This window comes from Buteo buteo, chromosome 12 (genome assembly GCF_964188355.1).
Source record: "Buteo buteo chromosome 12, bButBut1.hap1.1, whole genome shotgun sequence".
NCBI lineage: Eukaryota > Metazoa > Chordata > Aves > Accipitriformes > Accipitridae > Buteo > Buteo buteo.
Window position 1 is genome coordinate 6,553,400 of NC_134182.1, and position 26,220 is coordinate 6,579,619.

A 26,220-nucleotide genomic window follows, 5' to 3' on the forward strand; every position below is an offset into this window, starting at 1 on the left:
GTGTACAAAGGGCAGGCTTGTCTGAAGAGGAGGAGGGGTTTTGTATTTTCCAGTGGAACCGGGAGACTTGACAAGACCCAGGCCTGACTCACTAAATCCAGCTCTCGAGACCAGTCCCTTGGAGTAGATAACTTTATATTGTCCTCTTCTCAATCTAAGGAAGCGACGGTGCTGTGGAGTGAAGGGCCGTGCCCCACATGTGCATTACCTGTCCCCCTGCATCTAAAGTTTTCCGCTTGAACCTGAGAGCCCATGCAGTGAGCTCGGCTGACAATCCCAAATCCCAGCACTGACTGCTGGGCGACTGAAACACGGCTGCAGCTTCCCTCCTGATTTTGTCAGATCCTTGGTTCTGCAAGTACTTCTGCTCCTTTAGAGCTGCTTGAACTCAAATTAACAACCCTTTAATGGGACCTGCATCTTCCAAATGAGACTCTGTTAGCTGCTTGCCATAGCTGTCATTTTCCAGATGCTTTCAATGACCCTTTTTTTAACTACATCTCTCTACAGAAACCCAAAATTTCCCTTTCCACCCTCCCCTAATCTCGCTGCTCACTGGCATGTGCTAGTCACTGACTTGTGAGTACTTTGTTGTTGTCTGGCACATCAGCGGGTGTCACAAATAATCACCTCATCAACACGGTTTTTGTTAGTACCTCTAACACGCTGGCTATTAAAAATACCTTAGTTCATTAGTGAGACACTATTTCCAGCATATAAACTTTTCCATTCCAGAACGACTGACTGTAATGCCCTAAAAAGCTTACAGTTGTTTATAAGCTAAATAAAGTAGGACACCTTCCATCTACTCATGCTGTGTCCCCGCCATGACTACATGAGAGGGGTAGACCTGGGCTGCTGTTTCCATTGGCATGTGTTGGCCAAGATGAAATACTTTTATTTATGGATTTTTCGTCCTTCTGCTGCACCTGTAGTACCACTGCCTGGGCAACACCACTCAGATTTAGGTCTTGTGAGATTTTTACATCTGTCCTCGTGAGCGTGAGCTTCAGCTGGTGCTGGTGGCACCGCTGGGTGCTGAGGGTCCCTGCCTTCCTGTCGTGCAGGGACGAGCAGGCTGCGGCGAGGGCACAGGCAGTCTCTAGCTAGGTGCACCATCTTTGCATAGACAATTACATTTATGATTAGGAACAGAGAGGATTTAGCCATAATATTTGCATAGCTCCTGTGCAGAGCTCTGCAAGTGCTGGTGTATGGTTGGTAGCTAACCCTGGGGTGGCAATCGTGCTCTTGGCCCAGGGCCCACGTGCAAGAAGAGTGCTGGCAGCGGTTTTGCTCGGCCATCTCAGAGATGCCGGCTCAGGAGAAATGAATCCTCCTCCCTGGTGGTGGCCTGGGGATGTGTCCCTTGTTAGCCATGCGTCCTAGCCATGTAGTGCCAGTGTAGCATTGGTGAGGAGGTGTGAGCCTCCTCCACTGATGGTACTGTCACTGGGACTCAGATGTCTTGTGGTGGCCACGGTTTGAAGAGCCTTGCCTGCTCTAAGAGGGAGCACATGAAGCCGTTTCAGTAATTCTTGTAGTTGTAGCATTGGGAATGCCACTGTCTCATCAGTAGCTTCCTGACTTGTTTTTCATGCAGAAAGTCTTGGTGTTTGTGCAGGTGAAGGAACAATTAATCCAAAATGGTCTTATGCAAAAAAATGCAAATATCACTTTTATTGCCGTGCAACAGGGACTGCAAAGCAGTATGGCTTATTTTCTGCAAATCTCTCCTTCTCATTCCTTGTAAGGCTGGGGAGCCTCTAACGTTACATGCCCGAGAGGCCCTGGCAGCCATATGCTATGGCATGTAGTTGTGCCTTTGCAGTGAAAAATTAGGTCTTATCCTCTGCAGGCCAAACAGTGGCTCTGAGCAGTGCTAGCCAGCCAGGCAGTGGAGCTTGGCAAAGTCACCAAAAAGCAACTAGCTCCCAGCTGAAGTATTGAAAGGTAACCTGTGATTTCTAGTTGATCTTGGTACTATTCAATCTGAGACTGTGAAGTTCTCCGTGCTTTTCTGTAGAGAGCTGGACTTGTTTTTCAGATAGGGAATCTCCAAGGGAGATATGGGGAACTTCTAGAGATCATCTCGTAGGTGAAACTGCCTTTCCGTAGCTTCCTTCTATTCCTAACCAACAACAGGAGCAACTCAAGAGCTTGGAAATGCCTGGGGTTTTTTTCCTTTTCTTTTTTTCCTTCAGGAAGGGGAGGTTTCCTAAGCCAGGATTCAGTACCGCTGAACTAATACTTTAGTTCGACGCCTGTCTGCCGGTCCCTGATGCTGAGGACAGGATTGCCCTGCTGCGAGCCACCACACTGCTAAGTGGAGTGGCTTTGCCAGAGCAGCTGTAGCCTGTTGGTACTTGCACGGTACTCTGAAGCAGTGGGGGAATTAACCCTGCAGGGCAGGAGGTCCCTGCATGAGAATGAAGTGCTGAGATTTCTACTTCTGCTCACACCAGGGAGGCACAAATAGGATTGCGAACACAGCGCAATAACTGAACCAGAGAGGAAACACTAACCCTAAAATGGTAATCCTGAATTGTCACGATGAAATTACACCGTGAGATGTGTAAAACAGTCCAACAGTTAGCTGGACTTCTAGGGAGCATCCTCCATCCTCCAAAATGTCGGAGTTGTACTTGGAATGGGTATGGCCCCAAAATGGCTTGATGATCCCCAGTTGCCCGTCTCTGAGGCTCTGGGGAGGTGAAAAACTGCATAAATTACTGTGTCTGGTGGCTTTTAATAGCTCAAAAGTCTGTCCTGAAGCTTCAAGCTGCTGTGGGAGATAGATAAGCTGTGACCAGAGGTGTCACGTAGCGGTGGCTTTCTGCAGAAGCTGGGCAGGCTGCTGCCCCGAGCTGCTGCTTGAGGGACCATCACCGTGCTTGCCGGCAACCAGCAGTGGGAGAGGAGCCTCGGTGCTGGGAGTGGGTTAAAATTGGTCCGTGAACTAAGGTGAACATCTCCTGGAGAGACCTGACCCCTAGAGCCACCAAAGCATGGAGCTGGGGGAGACCTTATGGTAAGCGGCTGCTCTTGGATGAGGTCGTGTTTCTGCTCAGGCTGTGGCTGGTTAGGCTGTGCTCGCTGCTCTCTGTCCGTGCTGCAAGGCAGAGGTCTGCCCCAAGCACGCACGGGGCTGGCTAAGCCCCGTTAAACTGCACTGGGGGCGATGGTATGGCAGTGGGGTGGGCATCCCTGCGGGTGGGACCCCAGTAAAGGGACTGGCAGCAGTGCCTATGCTGGTGCAGCCACACTGCCCTGGTCACAGCACAGCCAGGTACCGCACGTAACACTTTGGAGTGAGGATTGTGCCAGCACATCCTCCCCCAGGAGTCACCGCTGTGCTCCTCATGGAAAGCCACTGGGAATTTTTGGTTTTCCACCCACACCTCACTCTGCTTGGGACCTTGGCTTTTCTATACACGCACTCCAAGAAGTACAGTAGTAGGTGTGCCCTTTTTTTCAAGCCAGATCTGAAAACGTGCGCACGTTTATTCTGAACAAGGCAGATTTCTGGCTCCATTGTGCACTTCTTCATTTAAACATCGTGTAAGTAGTGCACAGCATGCCCTGCAGGATCCTGCCGTCTCTCGCTGATCTCTCGATAGCTTGCTCAAGAAAGCTACCTCCTGCTCTGCAAGCTTCAACACCATGTAATGGAAAAATATAGAAGTGGGGCCTGGCTGTGCGTCAGCGGGTGTCTTAGCAACCTCCGCCTGCGCTCGCCTCGGCGATAGGCACGCGGGACTGTCCGTCTCTGCGGAGGGCTGAAATGTAGCATTAAGCATCTCCCCCCCTGCCTTACGAGGGAGAAGAAGGAAATACCAGGGTTTGCTGGTGTCGCTGGAGCTTGCCGGGTGCTAACAAAGCAGTAATTTATGAGTGTGGCAAAGAATTTCATCGGTCTTCAAAGCAGGACAGAGGCATCTGGCACTCGGCCACTGCGTTTGTATCAGTACGGGAAAAACGCCGAATTTCTTCAAAGCTGCCACAGCGTTTCCTATTTTTAGATTAACAATGCATGTTTTGCTGTACGGCACCAAATGTCAACAAAGAATGAAGACCTATTTATGTTGCTTTGTAGTAAAGCTGAAGCAACAGGAAGCCGTGAGCCATCTGGGTGCCTTCTGAGCCCTCCAAAAACCCCATCCCGACTCAGTTGTAAAATGCACCGGGTGACCCGCCATGCCAGCTGGTTTGCTTTCTGATGGGGGAAGAAGATGTGTTTTGGGGATTGCCCTCCCATCCTCAGACCCTTCAGGTTGCTACGTGGAGGAGAGAAACCAAATGCCCAGCTCTTGATTGCGCTTGCGTTCAGAGGCTTCTTGTTTCTTGCTGTTGTTCACGCTCTCCCTTTTGAGGCAGCGTCTCGGCACCAGCGCGCATCTTGGTGCAGGTGCCTCTGCTGGTGCCTGCATTTCACAGGCAAAGGGCAGGCACTTGCTGGAGGAAGGGATGGTGCCAAGGGCCCTCTGTGCCCTCGAGGATGAGAGGAGGCTGGAAGGGCACCAGCTGTCCTGAGTTTTCCTATGGCACTGTTGGAGCAAGCTAGTTTTGGCAAAAGTTTCTAAACTTAAGGGCTCCTTTAATGCGAGGGCTATGGTTGCTGGCTTAATAAAATCAGCCCCAAAGGAATTGCTGCTCTGACATTGGTATTTCTGGGTTGGAGAATGGAGGACATCCAGGCTGGACGTGTGGTTTAGGTGGCAAGGTTCCCCTTGCCTTGCTGCAGAAAAACACTTGGAGCATGAGTGGTGTGTTATAACACCACAAATGATTTTACTGCGAGGGCAGGCGCCAACTGCCTGTAGGGGGGCATGAAGTAGATCTCAGCCCCGGAGGTAAAGCAGAGGATGCTTTGCTTGGCTTGCTGAAGTGGCTCATCAAGTTGTCAGTGAGCGAGAGCGAGAGGAAGCGGCAGCGCCTGCCCTCTCTCCTCCTGCACTCTGCAAACGCTCTCCTGGGTGGCAGCAGCAGCTGGCTGAGCCATGGGGTGAAGTTCTGGCCACTTGCTGCTCACCCCCCCCCCAGCCTCCTCCACTAGCTGCTTATTTGGGATGGAACCTCCTTTTTATCTTTTTATTTTGATTTGGAAAAATAAAATTAGAAAAAGCCTGTCAGAGACTCAGTGACTAAGTGCTTCATGTGCTGCTGAAGTAAATGAACAGCAAAATGTCTGAGGGGAGAAGATGACTAAGTTTTGCTACCTCCTCTTCTGCTTCCCTCACCCTCTAAGAGGAGCTAAACATAGTTGCCTGCAGCAGGAGGACTTCAGCAACTGGCTGCTACCCACAGATGCAGCGTCAGAGATCGTGGGCTCGTGCCTTGCTGAAAACCCCAGTCGTTTGGAGAACCAGGCATCTTCCCTACATTCATTTCTTTTCTCCCTTGCTCTTCCCCCAAGACAAAATATATTTAGAAACACTAAGACACAAGGAGCTAAACTCTGGCTTTGCTACACCCATGTTTATAATGGGTTTCTTGTATCGCTTCTGCCAGTGCCCTCATGATTACAAGGCTAGATATAACTACCCTTCATCTTCTTGTCCTTTTTTGGACCAGAAAATGTCTTGAGCATCCTCTTCAAGCATCACAGTGCTGTTCCGAGAAAGGCTATCTGGATTTTAATACGAAACCCACGATCCCTACTTTAAAAGATGTCGCAGTCTTTTGCAACTCATCAGTGAGAAAATGCTGCTTGCTAAATCAGTACCTGGGGGCTGGCACTGGAGTTGTCCATAAACACCGTGTCATGTCGCTTGCTTTAAAAATAGCCTCTTTCAAGAGAAATATTTAGTTTATAAACAATTTTGCTTTAAAAAGAAATACAAGCAATCGTATCTCTCTGTAAATGGTGAACCTGAATTGCCTGGGTCACCCTTGGGTGATCCTTTATGTGTCTGGCGTGTTGCCAGCATCACTGTGGTACTCAGACCCTCTCTTCCCGCATCCAGGAAGGGGGATGCTGGGGTTTTTGGGGGTGCCCTTAGGGTGCTCAGCGACTCTGCCATTGCTTTGGCTGAGCGGATCCCCCCCTAAAACCCCAGCATCTTCCCCCTTGCGCCTGTGCCAGCCTCAGCCACCCGAGGTTACCTGGGGTCCCAAGTGAGCTGACAGCAGGGCAGGGTGTTTCTCCCCAAGCATCCTCTCCCCACTGCACACCCAGGGATTCAACACAGCCGTTGCAGAGGTGATTTTCCATTAGTAATGCTCGAAAGAAAGTTCCATTTTCCTGTTTCAGACGAGCATTTCCCTTTTGGGTTAGAGAAACCTCTTCCTCCCCACCACCCTGTGGAAGGCTATAAACATGCACTGAAGCAGCAAATTTCTTTGCTGTCCTCTGTGTTCCTCTTTCCACCAAAAACCCGGCATCCCCCCAGCTGGCACCTCTGTGGCGTCGCATGCACCAGCTCAGGGGAGACCGTGGCCATTTATATAGGAGCAGCATGTTTTTTCCTCAATTTCTTAGGAGTTAACAGCTGAAACCCTCTTTTTCTTAACTCGCCCCACCCCTGCGTGTCAGCACACGGTTGGGTTGGAAAATCCAGCCCCACGTGCTGCACCAGGATACAGGGTTGGGTAACCCTCTCCGCGTCTCCGAGGATCCTGTCCCTTTCCCTAAGGGCTCAGGGGTGTGCCGGGGTGCAGCAGGGCTCGTCGACTCCGCGCGTAAGCTTCAAAGGCAGCGTAAAAGAAGCAGCGTAGGAAACCCCCATGGCTCATTTCTAGCAAGAAACCTCCTTGCCTGATGCCGTGACGGGCTTCTTCCCCCACTGCCCCACTAGCCTTTCCCTGGCGCAGGGCTGCCCAGCCGGCAGCGGCACGCTCGTTGGATGTTCTCGCACCAGGCAGGCGTGGCAGGACGTTGGCTTTGGCGGTGGAGGTACGTACCCAGCCCTGCAGAAGTTGAGCCGTGTTGCTAAAGCTGGCATTTTTCGATGACTCATAACTAAAATGGCTAAGGGGCGTGCGTAGGGCTTTAACTCCGAAAATTAAGCCGAGGATAAAATTACTGCTGGTGCTGTGCTGTCTGCTTGCTGTCAGACCTTCTGCTGCCGTGGGCCGGGGGGCAGCTGAAGTGTGCTGTTAGCACGAATTCCTCCCTCCGTCCTTTCTCCAAGGTCACTCGTACCTGCGCGGCGCGGCAGCTGCGCACAGCCGGTGCTCTCGCTCTGCTGAGCTTGTGCCACTGCCTGCCCTCGCCAGGCTGGCTGAGCCCGCTCCTGGGCGCAGCGGTGACGAGCACCCTGCCTGAAGGAGCGTGGGCGCAGCAGGGTCTGGATCCGCACGGACAGGGAACGGGGTAATTTGGCTGAAGTCGATGGGGACACGCTCCCTATTCACAGCCTGACGCTGCTGTGTGGGGAATGGGGAATGAGCATGTGAGATGCTCTGTGTTTGAAGGTGTTTTGAAGCCCTGTAATTAGCATGGCCTTGCTGTGCTCCTGGGAGCCCCTGGCTCCAGTTGGTTGTGTGTCCAGCGAGGAAGGAGTCCTTGCGAGCAGCTTCTCTTAAAGTGCAAGATTGGTGCTTCCCACAGCCGTTCGGGACAGGGCAGCCGGAACGCTGGCGGAGGAGAAAGTCTCCAGGGCGCCCACGAGGTAGGCTCAGAAGCGGTCCATGGCAAACGAACTATGTCTGTCTCATTCTGGTGGAGAGAAGCCTCGTCTGTGCCCACAAGCCCCAGTGCCGGGCGTAACAGATGCTGAGAGCTGTAAAAGCTGACTTGCGCTGCTCTTTCCTGCGCATCACCTTGCGGCACAAGGAGGGACTGGTCCACGGGTACCCCGTACCTGTAACAAGCCTCTCTTTGCCTTCAGGTCTAGATCACTTTTTCTAATAGCACTTGGGGTCAGTGATGTTTTAAGACTGGAGCCTGTGCGATGTGGAGCCAGGCCTCCCACTCGATAGAGGCCCCTTGGCTGCTGTGCAAAATCACCCAGGGAGATGCTCTGGGCACTGCGTGGTGCAATATGCAGCAGGTCTGCAGCTGCGGGGAGGAGGACTGCTGCACAACATGGGAGGTGTGCGCTGCCCCAGCACGCGCCTGCAGCACCCTGGCTGCTTGCAATGCCCCTCTCTCAGCAAAGCCACCGTCTTTCTAATATGATCCTTCTGTAAGGATCTGAAACCAAGGACTATCAAACTGCATTTCCAGTCCTGGAGGAGGTGGCTGATTATATTTAGGAGCTGCCTAGGAAAAGGAGCCCATCCCATGGCAGTGTGTTGGGGGTGCTGGGGAGCCACGGCTGAGGCAGGCTGGTGCTCGCAGCAGCTCCTGTTCAAGCAGAAACTCCTCCAGCCACTTGGCAGAGGATTTGCGGTCCCAGCTCTGAAGCAGGAGAGACAATAAAACTCTAAATAGTACTTTAAATCATCAAAGTGCTATCCAAACATAAGGGACTCCAAACACAAATGAAAGTGCTAAACTGATTTAAAGGGGAATTAAAAGGTCACGCCTGTTGAACATTCAGCTTTAGAGTTTAGTCATGTTTATGAAACTTACAACTGCTCTTCTAAATCAGCTTTTTACACTTCATATACCCAGTAAATATGGGTATGTTCAGGGCTTATGACTAATTTTAAAAATTTTCTCTTCTAAACAAATTACCACAGCCATAGCCTGGCCCTTTTTTCCTTCCCTTCCATCTCTGCCTCCCACTCCAGCCGAAGGCACTTAAAAAGCATCTGAACATTTCACTTGCTCATGGAAGAGATGCATTTCTCACTCACATATTCCACAAAGTGAAGCTCAGTTATGGTCAAAGAGCGGAAGAGCAGCGAGCGAACTCCATGAGCAGGCAGAGCGAGGGAACAGCGATGGAAATGTTTTCTGTGCCCAAGACCAGTGCAAGCTGCTGGGGGTTTCAGCAACACGAAGGCTTGAGTCTAAAAGCCAGACCTTCCTCATCCAGCTTCTCCTGCAGATCACTGCACTAACATTGCATGCCTTGGCATTGCTTTTGCATAACCTTGCTTGTGCATCATCAGTGCTTATGGGCATTATGCTCCTAGGGTGTTATATTTACAGCGTCCGTATCAATGCCGTCCGTGCTAATGCCAGAGGAAATACTACAGATGGCTACAACAGCACTGGAAGTCAGTGGCTGCACTGTCTGGCCCATGTCCACCCTGCCTGGTAATAAGTCAGGCTGAACGGATGAGTGTTGTGGTGTCACACCATAGCGTATGCCTGCTGTGAGCCTTGAGGGGAAAGGGAATCTGTCTACACCTCCCTTCTTTGGGGGCATGAGCTCTGGGCATTTCAGCTCACGTCATGGCCCATGTCAGAGAGCAGACTAGTCCAGTCCCAAGATTTCTGGGTCACCCTCCGAAGCAGACAGAAAGAAATCAGAATCAAAAAACAAGTATTAGAAGCTGCTTTGTTGCACTCATTGATGTTACTTCTGCGTTTGGTGTCTCTGACCCAAAATGCCTCTAAGCAGACTGTAAATGTAGCATCTTGGTTTAAATCCCTAAAAACTTGCCTTCAAACTGTAGAAGAGAGCGTTCAGCAGCCTGCATCCTGCAAGTAACTGTATCTACCAGTCAAAATAAGGCAGATTGGAAATAACTGGGACTTTACCATCTCCTGCTGGTCTGAGCACCTGTGCTGCTTCCCAACATGCCATGATCCAGGGGCCCCCCTTCCCAAAGGACCCAGGGGTCCGGGCCATCCCTTGGGAGGATCCGGCAAAGCCTACAGCTCCCTTCCCACCTCCACAGCATGTAAGAGCCCAGCTCTTGTGCAAAGGTTGTTTCTTTCAGGAAGGCTGTGCCCTACCAAACCACTGCCCGCTGGGGCACTCTGGTGTGACTTTTGGGAGCTGAATCTTCCTTATTCTATACTGCAGCTCTGGCCTTTAGGTGGCTGAGCTGGACTTCAAATCAAGCAACCAGAGATTGATGCAGTTGTTTGTTTAGTGTCAAGAAAGGCCCGTCTTCTGGTCTCGGAGAGCATGTGGGAGGTAGCAGCAGTTTGGGATTTACAGTGGCAGGGTTGGGAAGGCTGCGGGGGGGTCCTTCCCCACTGGCAGGATGAGGGTGAGAAGCGCTAGAGCCAGGACAGGCTCAGGAGCCCATATCCCCAACTGCACTGCGCTGCTAGAGGAGCCGATGAGCAGAAACGCCGTTTTGAACCAGAAAGACAGTGGTGAATACTCTGGAACTGGGAAAGGGATCAAATGCAAGTCTCCAGATGGAAATGGAGCAGTTTCCATCAAAGCCGATGACAAGTTCCCTGATATGGGGTCAGATCTTTGGACAGCACATCGCATTTCTCAGGGGACGCCTGATCTGGCTGCCTACAGCTCTGTGCACCAGCGTGCTGCACAAATGGGCTGCAGCCCTCCGAGACTCTTCTCACAAATCAGTTCACCAAGGCCCACTTTTGGCTACCAGCAAATATTTTTATAGTCTGCTGCTTTTAAAAGCTAGCTGCTTGCTGAGGAAGGAGCATTGTACAGCTTAAGTAGCAGTCCACCAAAAGTGATTAGCTGTTTCTGAATTATTCAGTTACCTTCTCCAAGCTGAAAATTGCTTAACAAACCTTATTTGTATGTACTTAATGAGTAACAAATACATTTCCAGAGATCTGGATCAGTTCCCACTCAGGAAAGTAGGCTGAACGTGTCTAATGCTGGCAATTAATAATTCAACCAGCTTTACGGGAAAGTCAGTTATGGCTGTTCTGCATTAGGAGGTTTTCAGCTTTACTGAAGTAAAGGCTCTCCATCAGGAAGAAATGCCTCCTGGAGACAACCATAGCTTTGAGGCTCAGTTACTCTGAGCTCCACTGCAGGCTTTACCTTCACTCTCAGTTAGGCTTTTTCGGCTTCTTTCCTTCTTCGCCGAATTGGACAGAAAGGTCTAACACTGCCTCTCCTCTCTGTAGCGATTAACCCTAAGCGTGGCACTGACGTGGATCCCACGGTGCTGCTGTGCTCTGCTTGTGCTTTGTGGGTGAGGAGGTTGCAAATGTCCTTATACATGATGGGTGACTTCTGTGCAGCTGGCTCCCACAGCCGCTCCGTTTCCTTCCATTGTGATAGGGGAGGTCAAACCGAAGGACTGCTGCTCACTCATCTGCCTTTGCTGCTTCTAATTCTCCTCGCCTCCATCATAAGCAGGAAGAGGGAGCCTGCAACAAGCTCCTGTTTTTTTCCAATACACTGGAATATTTTTTCGATGATCCCACCAGATGTTCCTGGCTTTCAGGCATTTTTACCAAGGCTCCTCTATCGCACATACTGATCTCTTGCAGACGGCAGACAAGGCAGTAGCTTTATCTCTATGACCCTCTACCCCAGATATTTGGTCTTGGTGGGACTGCTCCCTGGTCCCACTGGAGAAAAGGGCATTCCTCACAAAGCCAGAGGGGAGCGGCTTCTCTCCTGCGAGAGGCAAAATCCTTGCTGGCTAAAATGAGACTATTCTGAAAAACAAAGCGTCTGAAGTAAAAGAAATAATGCACATATTAGGGTTGTTTCTCTCTCTAAATGAGATGAAGACCTTGGAAAGTAGCAGAAGCTACTATGCCCCAGCAGAAACTTCTATGCCCAAACCATCAAAATAATTTCTCTAATGGGGCTTAGGGGTTTGGACTAGAATTGCTAGGCAGCCAGGAGTGCCTTTCAGTCATCAAACTGTATTTCCTTATATCAACTTGAGTGGTCTGTTGTTGGGCCTCACTTTATCTTTGCTGAACAACGGCCACAGGAGCCTGACTGGCATTGCCTCTGCCAGGTTTTGGGGAGCTGCTGAAATTTTTATTAACTGCCTTGTGCGACTAAACCAAAAAATGCCCACTGATCCAAAGCCCTCCCATTGCAAGCTGCTCCTCTGGCCAAAACAAGGCTATTTAGCCATTGTGCAGTACAGAAGCAAATGCATCAGTGAGGATGAGGGGAGTTTGCATAGGAGGAAAATGATGTAAAATAGGGGCTGTCACTTGCTGCCAGCATCAGGGTCAGTGGTCACAGCCTGGTGCATGCTGAAGCGGTCACTGGGCTCTTTCTATTGCTGCCTGGACAGAGGGAGAAGTTCAGGGGGCTGAGAGATGGCAAAGCCGAGCAGAGCATAACCCCCAGCTCTGCACCACGTTAGCGATCGCACTCCGGAGCACGTCACGGGAGGGTATTCGGCCGGGATCCTGCATTTTGGTCGCCCACATGCCAGGACGCGCCGGGAGGAGGCATCCCACGGTACCTGCCAGCTCTGCCCCGCTGCCCTCCGTGCCTAGCGCCCAGCACAATGAACAAAGCTGGCCTCCTTGCCGCGGCTGGAGTGACAAGGTTTTTCCCCAGTCAAGGGAAACAATCATCACTAGGGAAACCTTAACTACTTTTTAGAGACCAAAAGAAAACGCATTCATTCTTTTAAACATGGAAAACTAAATGGCCTCTTTTTCCTTGGCTGCATGTGCGTGGCCGCGGAGCAGGCTGACACGGAGTGAACTCTCTGGGCAAACGCTCCCCCCACTTATTTAGCTATTAAAGAAGAGGGCTCTCCGGCGCAAAGTTTGCCCTTCTCAGCTGCTCGCCGCGTTGTTTTTTAAACCAGCAAGGCTCCAGATATGAGGAGCGACTCGCCAACCCTCCTACTTGTGAGTGAAACATCCCGGATCCCTTCTGAGCTGTGCCGAAAGCCCCTTCCCGCAGGGGCCCCCGGCACCGCAGCGCTGCAGCTGCACTTCTCCTTTTGGAAGAGCTGGAAGTGAAAGCGAAGAGTGGAGAGGGGCCGCTGCACCTCCCACCCACACTAGCCGCAAGGGAGGGTGTTTGGGGAGACACCCCGGCACCTGAGGAGCGAGCGAGGGTGCTGGGCACGGAGCAAGGCTGGCACGGTGCCTCTCCTGAGCCGCCGTGCTTGGCGAGGGGTGGGCAGCCGGGAATGTGCCGGTGGGGCTGCCAGGCCACCCGGGTGTTTCAGTTCTGCAAGGAGCACCGAGGGTGGTTGGATGTCAGCATGCTACAGGAGCGGGGCTTTCTCCAAAGTGAAGGGAAAGCCGGGGTGTCGCTCATGCAAGCCCCTGGGCCGCAGCAACTCCACTGAAGCCAGGGGAAGTGGTGGGCATTGGTGACACTGCTGTCTCCTCACAGTTTTCCTCCATCTCTTCTGATTCTAGGCTATTTCCTGATCTTCCTGGGAGAAAGGGGCTGAAGTTCTTTTCAGAATTGGGAAAATCATTAATTTAACACTGCTCCCACTCTTTCCCATCCCTGCCCTGGCTGCGTAATCTTGCCTCTAATGGTGCATGCTCTAGTTAATAAAAAGCACTGAAATACAGGTCCAGCTCCTGCTATTTCCAGGAACATTTGGTCCCATAAAACATAGGAAACCATAATTTAAGCAAATTAAATCAGTTATTGCCTATCTGTCTGGCTGAATGCATGGAAAGGGAAGAGCACCCCGCTGGCTCTGTGCACAGGGAGTAACACCAGCCAAATTCCACCAGCGGCCGCACTGGGAAAGGGAGGCAACGGGCAGTCCCAGAAAGGCACATCTCCTTCAAGCAGACATTAAAGGAATGCCATATGCTATAGGGAAAATGTACAGTGAGTACTGAGCTCATCAGTCACTTTTTGTTTAATCTAATTAAACACAATATATCCTCTGACCTTCTGGGTTGGCACTAAATTCTTCTATGTTGTTCTTTCCACATGAAGCTCTATTGACAGATGGGGAAAGCCTAGTTTGCTTTAAGCTTCAGATAAGTAAAGTTAAACATGCAGCAGATAAAATTGTTTTCCCAGCACCGCTCTCCCACTGACCAATTGTGGGTACTCGCTGGGAGGGCTTAACTCCTCTGGCCCGTATCCGACCCCCGGCTCCGGGCACCGTGCTCTGCGGTGAGCAAAAGTTGTAAGAGGGCAGAGGCAGAAGCTGAGTGTTGCAGCAACCCTTGAAAGTTCATTTTTAGAGTTGGTTCTAACACTCAGCTTCATTTCTGTGTGGCAGATGATTAGGGAAAACGGTGCCACTTCTCACTAAATATATTTCCAGAATCACTGAGTAATTTGCTACCTAACAGCTAATCAGTCGGCATTTGCTGATGCTGAAACAGGTTTTAAATAAAAAGTGTCGAATTGCATCAGACACCTCGTGCATATTCCCTGCTTATACAGGCTACATGCTCTTGCTGCGTGTGCAAGGGCACAATCGGTCGACACGGCTTCGTGAGTTTTCTGGGTGGGAAAGCAACCACAGCGCTGGATTTGGGGGAGAGCAGGGTGCCACAGGCAGGCGCGGGGTTTGATCATGCAAATGAGCTGGAAGCGTGCTCAGCTTTCAGCGTGACAACCTGTGTGCTCATTTCCTTGCAGGCAAACAAGAAGAGCATGTATCTGCCCTCCACCAGCATCACTTGGTAAAGCCACCTGCAAAGCTATTTTTTCCAGTATGGTGAAAAATCCTTTAGTCTGAGTCCAGGGAGTTATCGCAGGTAACTCTTCATGTACGTACAGCTGCACCCGTGCTCCTGGACCTACGCACAAATAACTCCTTGAAATATAAACCAAAAGTTACAGAAGAGCCTGGAGGCGATGCCCTTATGGTTCCCAATAGGCTGGGTTAAAGAAGATTTCTTTACTGTAAATAGCTTTAATACTTCTTTTGTGTATTAACAGTGCTGGGCAGGGCGGGAGGCAGCAGCCCGCCGAGCGCAGAGGGGCTGTTTCTTGCACGTGGCCGTGGAGTCAAACTGGAGTGGTGTGAACCTCGTGGCTGTGATTTTCCATGGCCAGTTGCAGGAGCTTGACATGGGGGTTGGCATGACAGGGATCCCAAGCCGTCAGCTTTGAGATGTCTGAACTCATGCCGGTGTTTGAATAAACGCAGACCTCTTGCTGGAAGCTCTCAGCCATCCCCAGTGGCTGTGAAGGACCCTGCCAATGGTTCACAGCCACATAACATCTCTCTTGAAGCTGTAAGGAAAACGCAAAGGATGACATTCTGCCTGGGGAGAATTCCATTATCCTCAGGCATAAGGGGGTGGCAGGATCGCTGGGGGCATTGGCCAGTGTCGCTGCTCCGTGGTCGAGCCTCTGTCTCTCCTCTGCAGCAGGTCGGCAGCCCCAGAGAGCAGGCAGATGAAGTCGTGCAGCTGCTGATTTACTAGGGGAGCTGCTCCTTGCAAAACTCACTGCCTTTTGAGCACTCCCACGACAGAGCGACCAGACGTTTTTTATAGATACGTACAACCCCCCAAAAAATTGGACCCAGCAGGCTGCTCTGCAAAATGAGCTGTGCATACTGGTCAGTAACACGCAATGGACTGAGGGGACAGCTTCCTTTTGATGAAGCAAACTTTCCCTCATAACACTGGGAGGGAGCTCAGGCTTAAAACAAAAATCCAACGACTCCTGAAGGAATTGCAAAGGAGACAGTCCCTCCTCTCTCCTGCAAGTGCCCACATGGTTGCCCCCATGAAGCCAGGGGGAAAAGGCTGCATGAAGCAGAATTGCCGGTGACCCCTGCGGCAGCGCCAGCTTTCCTCACAGTCTATTTCCAGCAAGCTGGGAGTGACTTGAGATGGATGAAGCCGCCTCAAGCCTCTCCATAAAACAAGTCCTTAAAATCTGGGTTGGAAATGCCTGGCCACCTGAAACCTGGTTGTGCCTGGATGAAAACATTTCCCTCTGGTGTAAAGGGATGGGGATGTGCTACCTGTTCTTCATGCGGGTGTGCTCAGTGCCTGGCTTTCTGTCTTGTTGAGCTCAGCAGAAAGGTTGTTGTGGTGTTTTGTGTCTCCGGGGGACTCGGGGCCATTGCCCTGCGCTGGGAGCAGTGCCGGAGCAGAGCACGTTGCTTCTGGGAAAGCCCCGGGAGGGGGAAGCCGGGGTGGCTTGCCCTGCTTCAGGGGCCGCTTGCTTTCATTCTGCCCGTGCTTTGAAGTACCTCAAGGTTTTAGCTATAAAGCTCTAACCACTGAAAAATAAAATCTTGGCTTGGGAAGGCGCGTTGCCTTGGCGTGTTTCCTGGGACTGAGTGACTTATGATGCTGTGCTGTAAGTGGGGGAGGACTCCTTCTCCTTGTTTTAGAGGAGGTGGGTCACACTCCTCTGGAGTCCAAACTCCCTCGGAGACTTTTTCTTTCCCCTTTTTTTCATGACATCAGCCAGGACTTGATGTTACTATTTTAAAAACAAAAGGAGGGGACACCCCACACACACACTTCCCTCCCGCTCTCTGCCAAAAGGAGAACAAAGAACAGCTAAAGCGCACAAGTTCTGGCACTCTGTTTGGAAATAAAAACATTCATCCTCATGTCAGGTAGGGAACTGCCCGACCCCCCTGCCAAAGCAAGCAAGCCGGGCGGCAGAGCAAACCCGCGGCGCAGAGGAGCCTGGGCGAAGGGGATGCCCGGTGTCACCCCGCGCTTGGGCAGCTGCTTGCCAAACTCCTGCGCTGCTGTCCCAGTGCCAGGGCACGCCGGGACGCTCCCGGCCGCGGGCAGTCATCCAGGGAAAGGCCACCCTGTTCCTTCTGGGCTGGGAGGTGGGGAAGGACATTTCTTCTTCCCCTCTCCCACTGCTGGTCCCCACAGCGTGGGCAGCTCCTGCATCTCCATGCTCCCCAGCAGGGCTGGTGCACGGCGCAGGGGTAACCCGATGTAATTTCCACGCTTTAGACACTAACATCTTTGTCTGGCTTCTTCCTCGCCATTTAAACATGTCAGCAGTTCCCAGCACAGATTCCTGTGCTGTGAGTTCACCCCGGACAAGTATCCAAACTGCAAGTCGGGGCTGCTGGCTCTTCCCCGCCTGTCTGTGAAGCGTTACTGGAACAAGGGCTGGTTCTCCAAACACGAGGAAGAGATTATTTGGGCTTTCTGGAAGGCTCCCTCCCATGCCTTCAGAGCAGAGCAAATGAGGATAATTTATCTGTGGGCTTCCGGCTGAACCCAGTAGCTCGGAGCAGCCAGGACTATGCCGTCTGTTTGTCCCAGCTCCTGCAAGAAGGCATTTTTCCATTGTCACCGTTGTATATTGTTCGCCTGATTTGTTTGCGCCATCGCCTTCTGGGGCCGAGATAAGAAGTCGTCCCCCTGCCTTTTAATGGCGGCATGTTCCCCAGCACAATCCAGGGAAAAACTGTCTCAGGAAAGAGCCTTCAAAAGAGGCTTTCATATGTCCGACAACCCTCATTACAGTCATGTAAATAGTTTTGTGCGATCTATCTGGCTAGAAACACAACATGTCAGAAGGGAATTGTTCTCTAAAATGTAATTATGGATGGGCCAAAGCAGGCGGATCAGCCGCATGTGGGTTGCCAGCTTAATGGACAAAGCAGCTGCCTTTCAGTGGGGAACAAAAGCCAGGCAGTGAGCCTATGCGCACTTGTGTGAGCGTCTTTTATTCCCCGTGGGAGCTGGAGTTGAGTTTTGTGGCCAGGTAGAAATCCTGGGCTCCCTTCCCTGCTCCATCTGCCATGATCTAATGCGGTACCCAAGGATGGGTTAATGTCCCTGCTGCTTCTGCAGAGGGATGCGGGGAGCGGAGACAAGGTAATGCGGATGGCTGAGCTCTCTGCAGCAGAAGCAGCCAACTGGAACAACACTGTAACGCCATCCACTTTAGTGAAGTTACTCGTGATTTTTGAATGTAGAGTCGAAGCCCAGCAGCTCTGGCTTGGCAAAGGGCAATGGGACAAGAGCAGATTCTCTGTTTGCTTCCATCCTGCGCTGGCTCCAGTGCCTCCTCGCCTGTCCAAAACAGCTGCGTGCTGCCTGAAGTGACTTTACGGACAGTAAAAGCTTAAAACATTGCATTCACCTTCATGACATTTTTCTCCCTTAGAGCAAATCATGGCGGAAGATCAAGAATATGGTGCACTGGTCCCCGTTTGTGATGTCTTTCAAGAAGAAGTACCCTTGGATCCAGCTAGCGGGACATGCAGGTACGGAGCATGGGGAGGGGCAGAGTGGTGGAAAGGCTCTTTGTTATCTCAGGTTAATGGGCTTTGTTGGCCAGAATTGCTTCTGACTGCTGCATGGATGTCAGATTTCAGCTCCCACATCTCTAGCCCAGGAGAGTGACTTACCTAAATGCTAGGGAGGGTGACATGAAGGTGCAGTGCTCTGTGCTTTCAGTGTCCCAGGGCCAGCGGTATTACTGCCACTTTTTTCTCAAGCAGCAGAAAGCTGAGTCCTTTGGGTGAGACCCAAGCCCTCTTGCTGATCCACAGCAAAGCAGGCGATGCTGCCCAGCGCAAAGATGCCCCACGCATGAGCCTAGAGTCAAAGGTGTGAGCTTACCATGAAGTACACAGAGGCTGTGAAGCAAATGTATTGGGTGCTGCAAAGCAGGTCTCTGCCCTGTTTAAGGTGTGACATTGCTGGTCATAAACCTCTGACACTACATGTGAATCTGGCAGCCTGAGCTTGCAAGTCCCAGCCTGCAGGGACTCTTTCAGGTGCAGGTGTAAATGGAGATCTTCCAAGTTGCTGGGCTGCCCTTCTTGTTTTGGGAAGGCACAGCATCATCCCCCATCCAAAACAAGTGCCACATTGTCCCTTGTCACCCTCAGGTAGTTTCAAGGCAGCAGCCAACGGCAGGATACTGAAGAAGCACTGTGAATCGGAGCAGCGCTGCCTGGACCGCCTGATGAACGATGTCCTGAAGCCCTATGTTCCGGCCTACCACGGCGACGTTGTGAAAGACGGGGAGCGATACAACCAGATGGAAGATCTGCTGGCTGAATTTGACTCCCCCTGCGTTATGGACTGCAAAATGGGGGTCAGGTGAGTGACTATGGGAACGTTGTTTGAGTTTTATGATGGGATACTCAAAGCAAATGCATTTCCTGTGTAAAACCCTCCAAAACACACAAGTGAGAACACCAGGCTCACCTGTCTTCAGGAAAAGCTAAGCCAACAGCGTGAGGAGAGCACCGTGGGGAAGCCTGGGTACAGGAAGGACACACTAGGCTCTTTCCTACTCTGCTTGTTGACTGTTGCGTGTGCTGGGAAAGTGGTTCGGTGCAGTGTAGGGGACAGCACTCTATTTGGGTTTGGGTACACTAGAATGGCACAGTAGCTTTTAGGAGGATGGCAACCTGCCTCTCACTGCTGCAGCTGCACACAGCCAAGGGGCAGGGAGCAAAAGGTGGGGGAGATCCTGCCCAGGGTGCCAGAGAAGTGAAATAAAGGCACTTGAATGGCACAGCTTTGGTGAGTGAGAAACTTTCCCTCTGCTCACTCTTTGCTTCCATGCACACTTGAGGGATAAAATGTGTGTGCTAAGTAGTTAAGTGCCTTTCATGCAAAGCTCTTGAAATGTTTCCTAACAGATGAGCAACATTACCCGTGTCCTCCTCAAGAACCATCTACAGATATGCCAAGATCCCAGGCTGCAGCCACTTGGCCAGCAGCAGTTTTTGAGCTAGCGACTCCACAGCTGAGAGGTGTCCTGGGGCAAATGGGAGCAGGGCTGGTGACCCCAGGCGGCTGCCAGTTTTGGAGCAGCCTCGGGCCACCGCTCGGCCCTGGGTCTGCTGCAGGCTGGTGTCAGGGTGGGTTGAGACCCCCCTCGCTGGCTAAGGTGCAGCCCAGACGCAGTGGAGATGCTTGCGCTGCTGGAAAAGCTGATGGTTTCTGTGGGAGGGAGGAATCTTTTTTTTTCCCCTCCTGAACTCCCAAAGTGAAACTCGAACTGGCGTGTCGGGCTGTCGGCAGGGAAGAGGCGAGGAATACTTTCCACCGGAGGGGTGGAGAGAAGGGCAGGGGGCCCCAGTGCAGCCACGTGGCCCTGGCGGACACACACCGTGCTGCCGTGGGACAGAGATGGGACCCACTCTGGACCCAGAGATAACAGCCACCAGAAGAAGACCTGCTGGTCGTGCTGCCCGGGTGCTCCTGTGGCTGCCTCTGGGAGGAGGAAAGCCTCCTGCGCGCAAATCGCAGGTTGGGTGATTTGCGCAGCTGGGTTTTTGGGGCTAAGCCAGGCAGAGCAGGCAAGGGAGCAAATGTGTTGGGCATCATCATCATTAAATAAGATGGTGCTGTGGGAGAAACTGGTGAGGGAGGGTGACTTGGGCTAATGTTGGGGAGTAGGGCATCCCCGTGGCTGGGCAGGAGAGGCTCTGGCAGATGAACTAAACCTCAAGGCTATTAAACCTGTCCTCTGAGCCAGCAGCTTGCTGCCAGGCAGATACAGGTTTGGTTTTTTCCTGCCAAGCTGGCTTTGGGATGCGGCAGCCTCCTGCAGTCACCCCTAAACAAAACTTTTTCTTTCTTAAGCCCTGGTAATGGTTCAAGCCTGGAGCGATGTGGGGGGACCAAACCACAAACACAGACAGTCTCTCATTCTCATCAAAAGGAAATCTAGCTTTCTGAGCGTGCCACTGCTTTATGCTGCTATTTTATTCTGTCTGCCCCAAAATCATGGGTTTGGTGATCTCAGCTAAAGCCTTTCATTGCTTTTATCATCTGCAGTGTTTTTCAAAGGGGCTGATGCTCTGAGAGTGTCTGCTCAGTGATCATATGCCTGCCCGGAGAAAAGACACCAGTCTGCCTTGCTAAACCTGTGGGAAACACAGGAAGACCGTTCCACACAGTCTGCCTAGCATCCTCCCTGTGCGTTTTGCTTGGTTCTGGGAGTGAACTGCACGCTCAGTGCTGGGATTTTTGGCACGAGGGACATGGGGAGAGGACACAGCCCCTCTGCAGAGCTAGTCATGGCTAATGGGAGGTGTAGAGCAGTTTGGATTTGGGGGGAAGGAGGTGACAGATAGGGTCATTCCTGTGTGGTTTTGCTGGGACATCTCCCCTGGCTTGGTGAGTTGCTTGGAGAGAGCCTGGGCACTTTCTGGGCTGAGCTGGGGCAGGTTTGGGAGCCACAAGAGGAGTTACGTAGTGGTTTATTACTGCTGCAGGAAGTATTATTTTGTGGATGATAGTTTTCTGCATGACAGAGTGCAGAAGTTCTCCACCGGTGTGCTCTGGCACAGAGTGGTGCTCCTCTGAAGGATGCGTAAAACCAAATGTCTTTGCACATTCCTCTGCACCCTCCATCCTCCTTCCCCCATTATCCCTCCCTCTGCTCCATCCGGTACAGGAAACTTTAGCTAGATAGTCCACTTAAAACAGGCCTATACTGGGCAAAATCACCAGCAGCAAAACAGCCCTGTGTGAAAACACCCTGTTTAGCAGCCTGCAAGGCACAGCTCTCATGGTGCACAGGGTGAGGCGATGGGAAAGCACAGGAGAGGCACAGGAGCAGCAGCTGCCCTCCTCCTTCCCCCAAATCCAAACCGCTCTACACCTCCCACTAGCCATGCCCAGCTCTGCAGAAGGGCAGGAGGGAGCAGCAGCCGCCCACATCGGCCAAACCTCGGAGGCAGCAGCAGCTAACAACGAAGGCTGGTACGCAGCAATCTCCCTCTTGCCTTCAACTCAGCCAGGTCCCAGAGCATGTGGGCAGTTTCCTGGGCACATCTTGAAAGCCATGTTTAGTTTGTCAGAGCCACTAAGTCACTGCTCAGGTTTGCTGAGCTTTGGGAAATGGACCCCCAGGACCAAGAGGTGGTGGCAGCAGCAACACCATAAGGACCTGCAAGAAATAACCTCCCTTGTTATTGCCAAACTGGTTGTGGTTCCTTAATGAACTGAAAAGCTATCAGGTGTTGATGATGGGGTGCTAAATAACTCAGGATCAATTCACCTGCAATGAGGCTTGCTCCATCATTTCTTATGCTGCCTTACTCCGTAGGGATCAGATATCATGGGTAGGCCTGATTTTGGGGTAAGGGCTGTCTGTGGGCATGTGGCACCTTGCGTGGTAGCACTGTGACCTTGCTAATGTCCCCTGCCCTCACTCCTTGCAGGACATACTTGGAGGAGGAGCTGATAAAGGCCCGGAAGAAGCCGAGCCTGAGGAAGGACATGTACCAGAAGATGATCGAGGTGGACCCCGATGCTCCCACTGAGGAGGAGAACGTGCTGCGGGCAGTAACCAAGCCCCGCTACATGCAGTGGAGGGAGACCATCAGCTCAACCGCCACGCTGGGCTTCAGGATTGAGGGGATAAAGGTGAGGCTGCTCCAGGCGTGCAGAGCAGGGGGAACTGCTGCTGGGAGCGTTTGGTAACCAAACTCACTCCCTCAGAGGCACACACACACAGCAGACTGGTGGCGAGACCGTGTCACATCAGGACGTCCATGGTCCCTGCAGCCAAACCACCCTTGTCAGGCACCTGGCTCGGGGCAGTGCCACTCTTCTGAGAGCACAGCTGAGCTCAGGGCATCAATGCAAGAGGACAGTTTTAGCCATGATCTCATTAAATCAGCTACTTGGTTGATTTCCCTGACTATGAAATGCAAAGTGCCATTCTCTAACTTGAAGACTCAAATTAGTTTGCTTTTGATACTGCCGTGCCGCTAGGCTGAGCCATTAATCCAAATCCCAGCTTGAACATGTGCTGATCCATGTTTGGAGCTGTGAGGTTAGCTGCAGTTGGTGAGGAGCCTGTATTTACATCCCTGTGTGGAAAAATACAGCAACAGAGCACTATGAATGGGGTGAACACAAGCAGCAGTACTTTCTGCTGGCACCTGCATGCATGTGTAACCTGTTAACTGTGCTTGCTCAGAGCTAATGCTCACATTTCTGGAGATACCTGCTGGGATGCTCTTGTGTCCCCATTAGATGAGCCAGTCCAGGAGTTTTTCTCCTGGCAAGCAGACTTTGTGGTGAGAGAGATGTCCGGGATAGCACTTGAACAAAGTTAGGTCTGTAGCCGCAGAGCACTTGTATTAGTGATAGAAGACTTGCATGAACATTAGCAATGGCATATGCCTTTTGATAGCCAGCCAACATGAATTAAAGGTAATATCACACTTGAGCGAAGCATTTCATCGCGTGCCTGGACATGATGTTGGCTTGGCAGCTGAGGGGAGCTCAGTCAAGTCATGCCTGCAGTAATTCAGGCTTGGGGCACTGCTGGGGGCCCAGGCGGTAGCTCAGGGCAGCTGCTCACTCTTAGCAGAAATGATGGCTCAATTTCTACGTGTATCTTGGTTGGAGAAGTTTCTTTCTCTTGATCACAGATCGTTTTTTTCCTCTCTGAATCAGGCAGGATTCTCCCAGAATGCCCATCTGGGTCTCTGTGGCCTTAAACTCCTGCACCTCTCCTCTCCTGATTGGAGATAGTGGTGTCAAAATGATAGAATTAAAACAAATGAAGCCGTTCCCTGAAAAAGCCTTTACATCAGATTTTGTAGACTTTCCTGGTAGTGTTCCCCTTCACCTTGCCAGTCAAACAGCAAACAAATGCAGATGTTAGACCACGGGTTTAAAAGGTGATCATCAGGAGTGGGTCACTCAGAGCCACTACTTCTGATTACCCGCATACCAAACCTCCAGTGGGAAGGGACTTGCCTGTCCCACTGTGCAGGACAAAGTCCCTGGGCTGTGGGAAGCCCAGCAGAGCACGTTGCACGTAGGGAGGAGGGCACCTTCTTCATTGAACTGTTTCATGGGCAGCAGAGGACGGTGCATTTATCTCTAACTCCACCACTCTCAGAAACCCAAGGAGCAGCCCTCGGGCTGAACCCCTTCAAGAGTTTTCTGGCAAGTAATGCAAGGCTCCCGTGCCCCTGCCTGGGATGCTGCTGGTCATTCTCCCCCACAGCAGCTTTCTGTGGTGTCCTACATTGAGTCAGGGCACCTGCCTGCTCATGCAGCTCTTCCCTGATCTCCCCAGCTTTCCCAAAGACCCTTTTCTGCCATGGGTACCCGCAAGCACACTGTGAGCTGCTCTGGCTCGGGACAACCCTTTGCCTAGTTCCCATTGCTGTTGTTTTGCTGGTGCTTATTATAAACCTGAGGCTATATAAAAAAAGGAGTGGGCCAGTTGGGACCAAAGCTCCCATGCACAGTTTCTTCTCCCTGCTTTCTTGCTATAATCAGGAATATCTGCCTATTTATAGTCCAAGATGATATATCCTTGGCCTCCAGCGGTGCTTCTCAGCCTGTGATCTGGGGACATTTAGGGGGCTTTATGGCAAAAGCAGGTCATATTGAACCACTTGAAATGAAAAATGTAAAAAAAAAAAAAAAAACCACAAACCAACAAAAAACCAAACCAAATGGTATTCCCACACAGGCCAAAAAACACTGTGGAGGGAAATAAAAGCCATAAAGGAGTGGTGAGAGTTGCTCCTGGTTTAGCTGACCATAAGTGAGCTGCTGCGCAATGTGAGCTGTGGATTTTTTTCAAAGAGGTGAGGCAGCCCTTTAATTGAAAAATGTTGAGAAGTGCTGGCCTCCAGGAGTAATCCTGCTGCTGCTGCTGCTAAGGGCTGACTAATTCGATCAAGGCTCTAATTACTATAATTCTCCTTAAATCCCTCAGCTTCTGCATTATTTTCCCCTAAGCTACAGCATTAACAGTTCACGCTGGTTCCCGGCTGGCTTTTTTTCCAGCAGGGCTGTAGAGCTGGTCGTGCTGTGCCATATCCCTGTATTTGCCCTATTTCTGAGGTCGAGTCTCTGCATTAGGGAAAGCACCTTCAGTGCTTTGAGCTGCTACTGAGCCCTCAGAGGAAAATTCAGGAAAATGCTATCTAATGACAAGTCCCCCCATGGTTTCTTTTCTGCTGTGGATGCTTACCTGGGAAGAGCAGGGGTGAATCTGCCCTGCTCCTTGCTCATGGCTGGAGGCTGATACAGAAGAGCACCTTGCCGTGCAAGGGAAGGGCAGGATTTGGCCCTGGGTGTGTGGGCTGGAAGGGGGCACAGGGGAAGGAGAGGAGCAGCGGTAGCCTTTGGGACAGCGCGGGCAGGTGAGGTGAACAGGCAGCTCAGGGTTGGGAATGAGGATGGGGACCCTTTCCTGGCTGAGCACTTGCTTCCCCAGGTGGCCTCAAGGATCCAGTTCTTCCTCTTTAAAATGGAAATTTTCCACTGCAACAGGAGATAATGACACTCATCTAACTTTCTGGAGTAGCTTGAAACTGCTAGAAACAGTAGCTATTAATAAAATTACCATGCTAGAAGTAATACAAGTGATCCCTGGTGACCCAGTTGAAGCTTACTGGAGCTCATTGCAAGAAGCGTCACTCCTGAGCTCCTGCTCTGGTCCAAGAGTCACTCACCATTGCCTGCAGCAAGGCCATGGTGGGATGATATTCCACAGGGCTGGGATGTTTGCGGGGTGCTAGAGCAAGCCCTGAAAGCCTTCACCTGACTTTCCCAAGACGGGCAGCTCACGATCCGCATCTGAGGCCGGACACAGTGCCGGAGGGAGAGCCGGCTGACCCAAACCCTGCCCCAGTGACGCCAGTGCAAACTGGAATCGCTGATGGGGCGGAGGTTGCGATAGTCCTTATCAGCCCCCCTCACATTTCTGCTGCGTGGAAGCCAGCCCCCTTGGGGCTTGGACACCTGTAAATGTCATGGCAGTTGTCAGCCCCATGGCAGCAGCGTCTGGCTGGGCAAGGAAACTGCAGGAGGTGGGTAATGATGGGAGCAGCTTTATGGATAGGCTGTTTGGCTTTTCTGAAGCCTAGATTGCCTTATCTGAAAGGCCATCTGTGGTTTTCATTTATTTTTAGGAGCACTTAGAAGTCCATCTCCTTTCTTGGATGCTTTGTGGAAAGTTCTGCTCTTTACATGTGAAATTAGTGCTGTGGCACTTCTCCAAATTGATATCTATTGTCCTCCAGGGAGAGGGTGGGTTGATTTCTGAACTGCCACGTCAGGGCTCACGTGATGGACGTATAGCGGCGTAGCACCCTTCCCCTATATATTGCGCACGTGCCACAAGAGCACCCTTGGCGAGGCCTCCTGCTTGTGCTGCTGCCGCCTCATGAGACACAGCTGAAAGCAGCGACCCTGGCTCTGTTCGGTCCATCGGCAGGATGGGTGCTACGGCAGGGAGGTCTCCAGCGAGAAGGTTGTCCCTGGCCCCTGCCGATGCGTGCTCTGGCAGCCGTTCGCCTTGCTTTTATGCCCTGTGGCAGAATAGTGGTCAGGCTGGGTCCAGGGTGGTTTGAAGCTGGGTGCATTGGTTGCACCTCGTACAAACCAAGTTTTTCCTGGAGACTAAGACCTTTCACACATTGCTTTCGTTATCGCCTTTGTTAACACTTGCACAAAACGCAAGCTGGAAGTTGGAAGTGTGCCGTGTGATTCATCCCAAACGGCGCATCAGGTGTGGGTTTGGTGCTGGGCTTGCCTTGCCCAGCTCTCTGCAGCCTGGGCACTTG

General features: G+C 51.7%; 1 protein-coding gene across 1 annotated transcript in view; it reads left to right on the forward strand.

Annotated features, from left to right (window-relative positions):
* The window catches only part of ITPKB (inositol-trisphosphate 3-kinase B), a 72,114-nt gene that overhangs the window by 37,739 nt on the left and 8,155 nt on the right, over positions 1-26,220 (forward strand). The window contains exons 3-5 of the mRNA XM_075042513.1: positions 17,811-17,910; positions 18,541-18,754; positions 21,838-22,042. Of these exons, the coding sequence (XP_074898614.1) occupies positions 17,811-17,910; positions 18,541-18,754; positions 21,838-22,042 (519 nt within the window). The remainder of the gene's footprint in view (positions 1-17,810; positions 17,911-18,540; positions 18,755-21,837; positions 22,043-26,220) is intronic.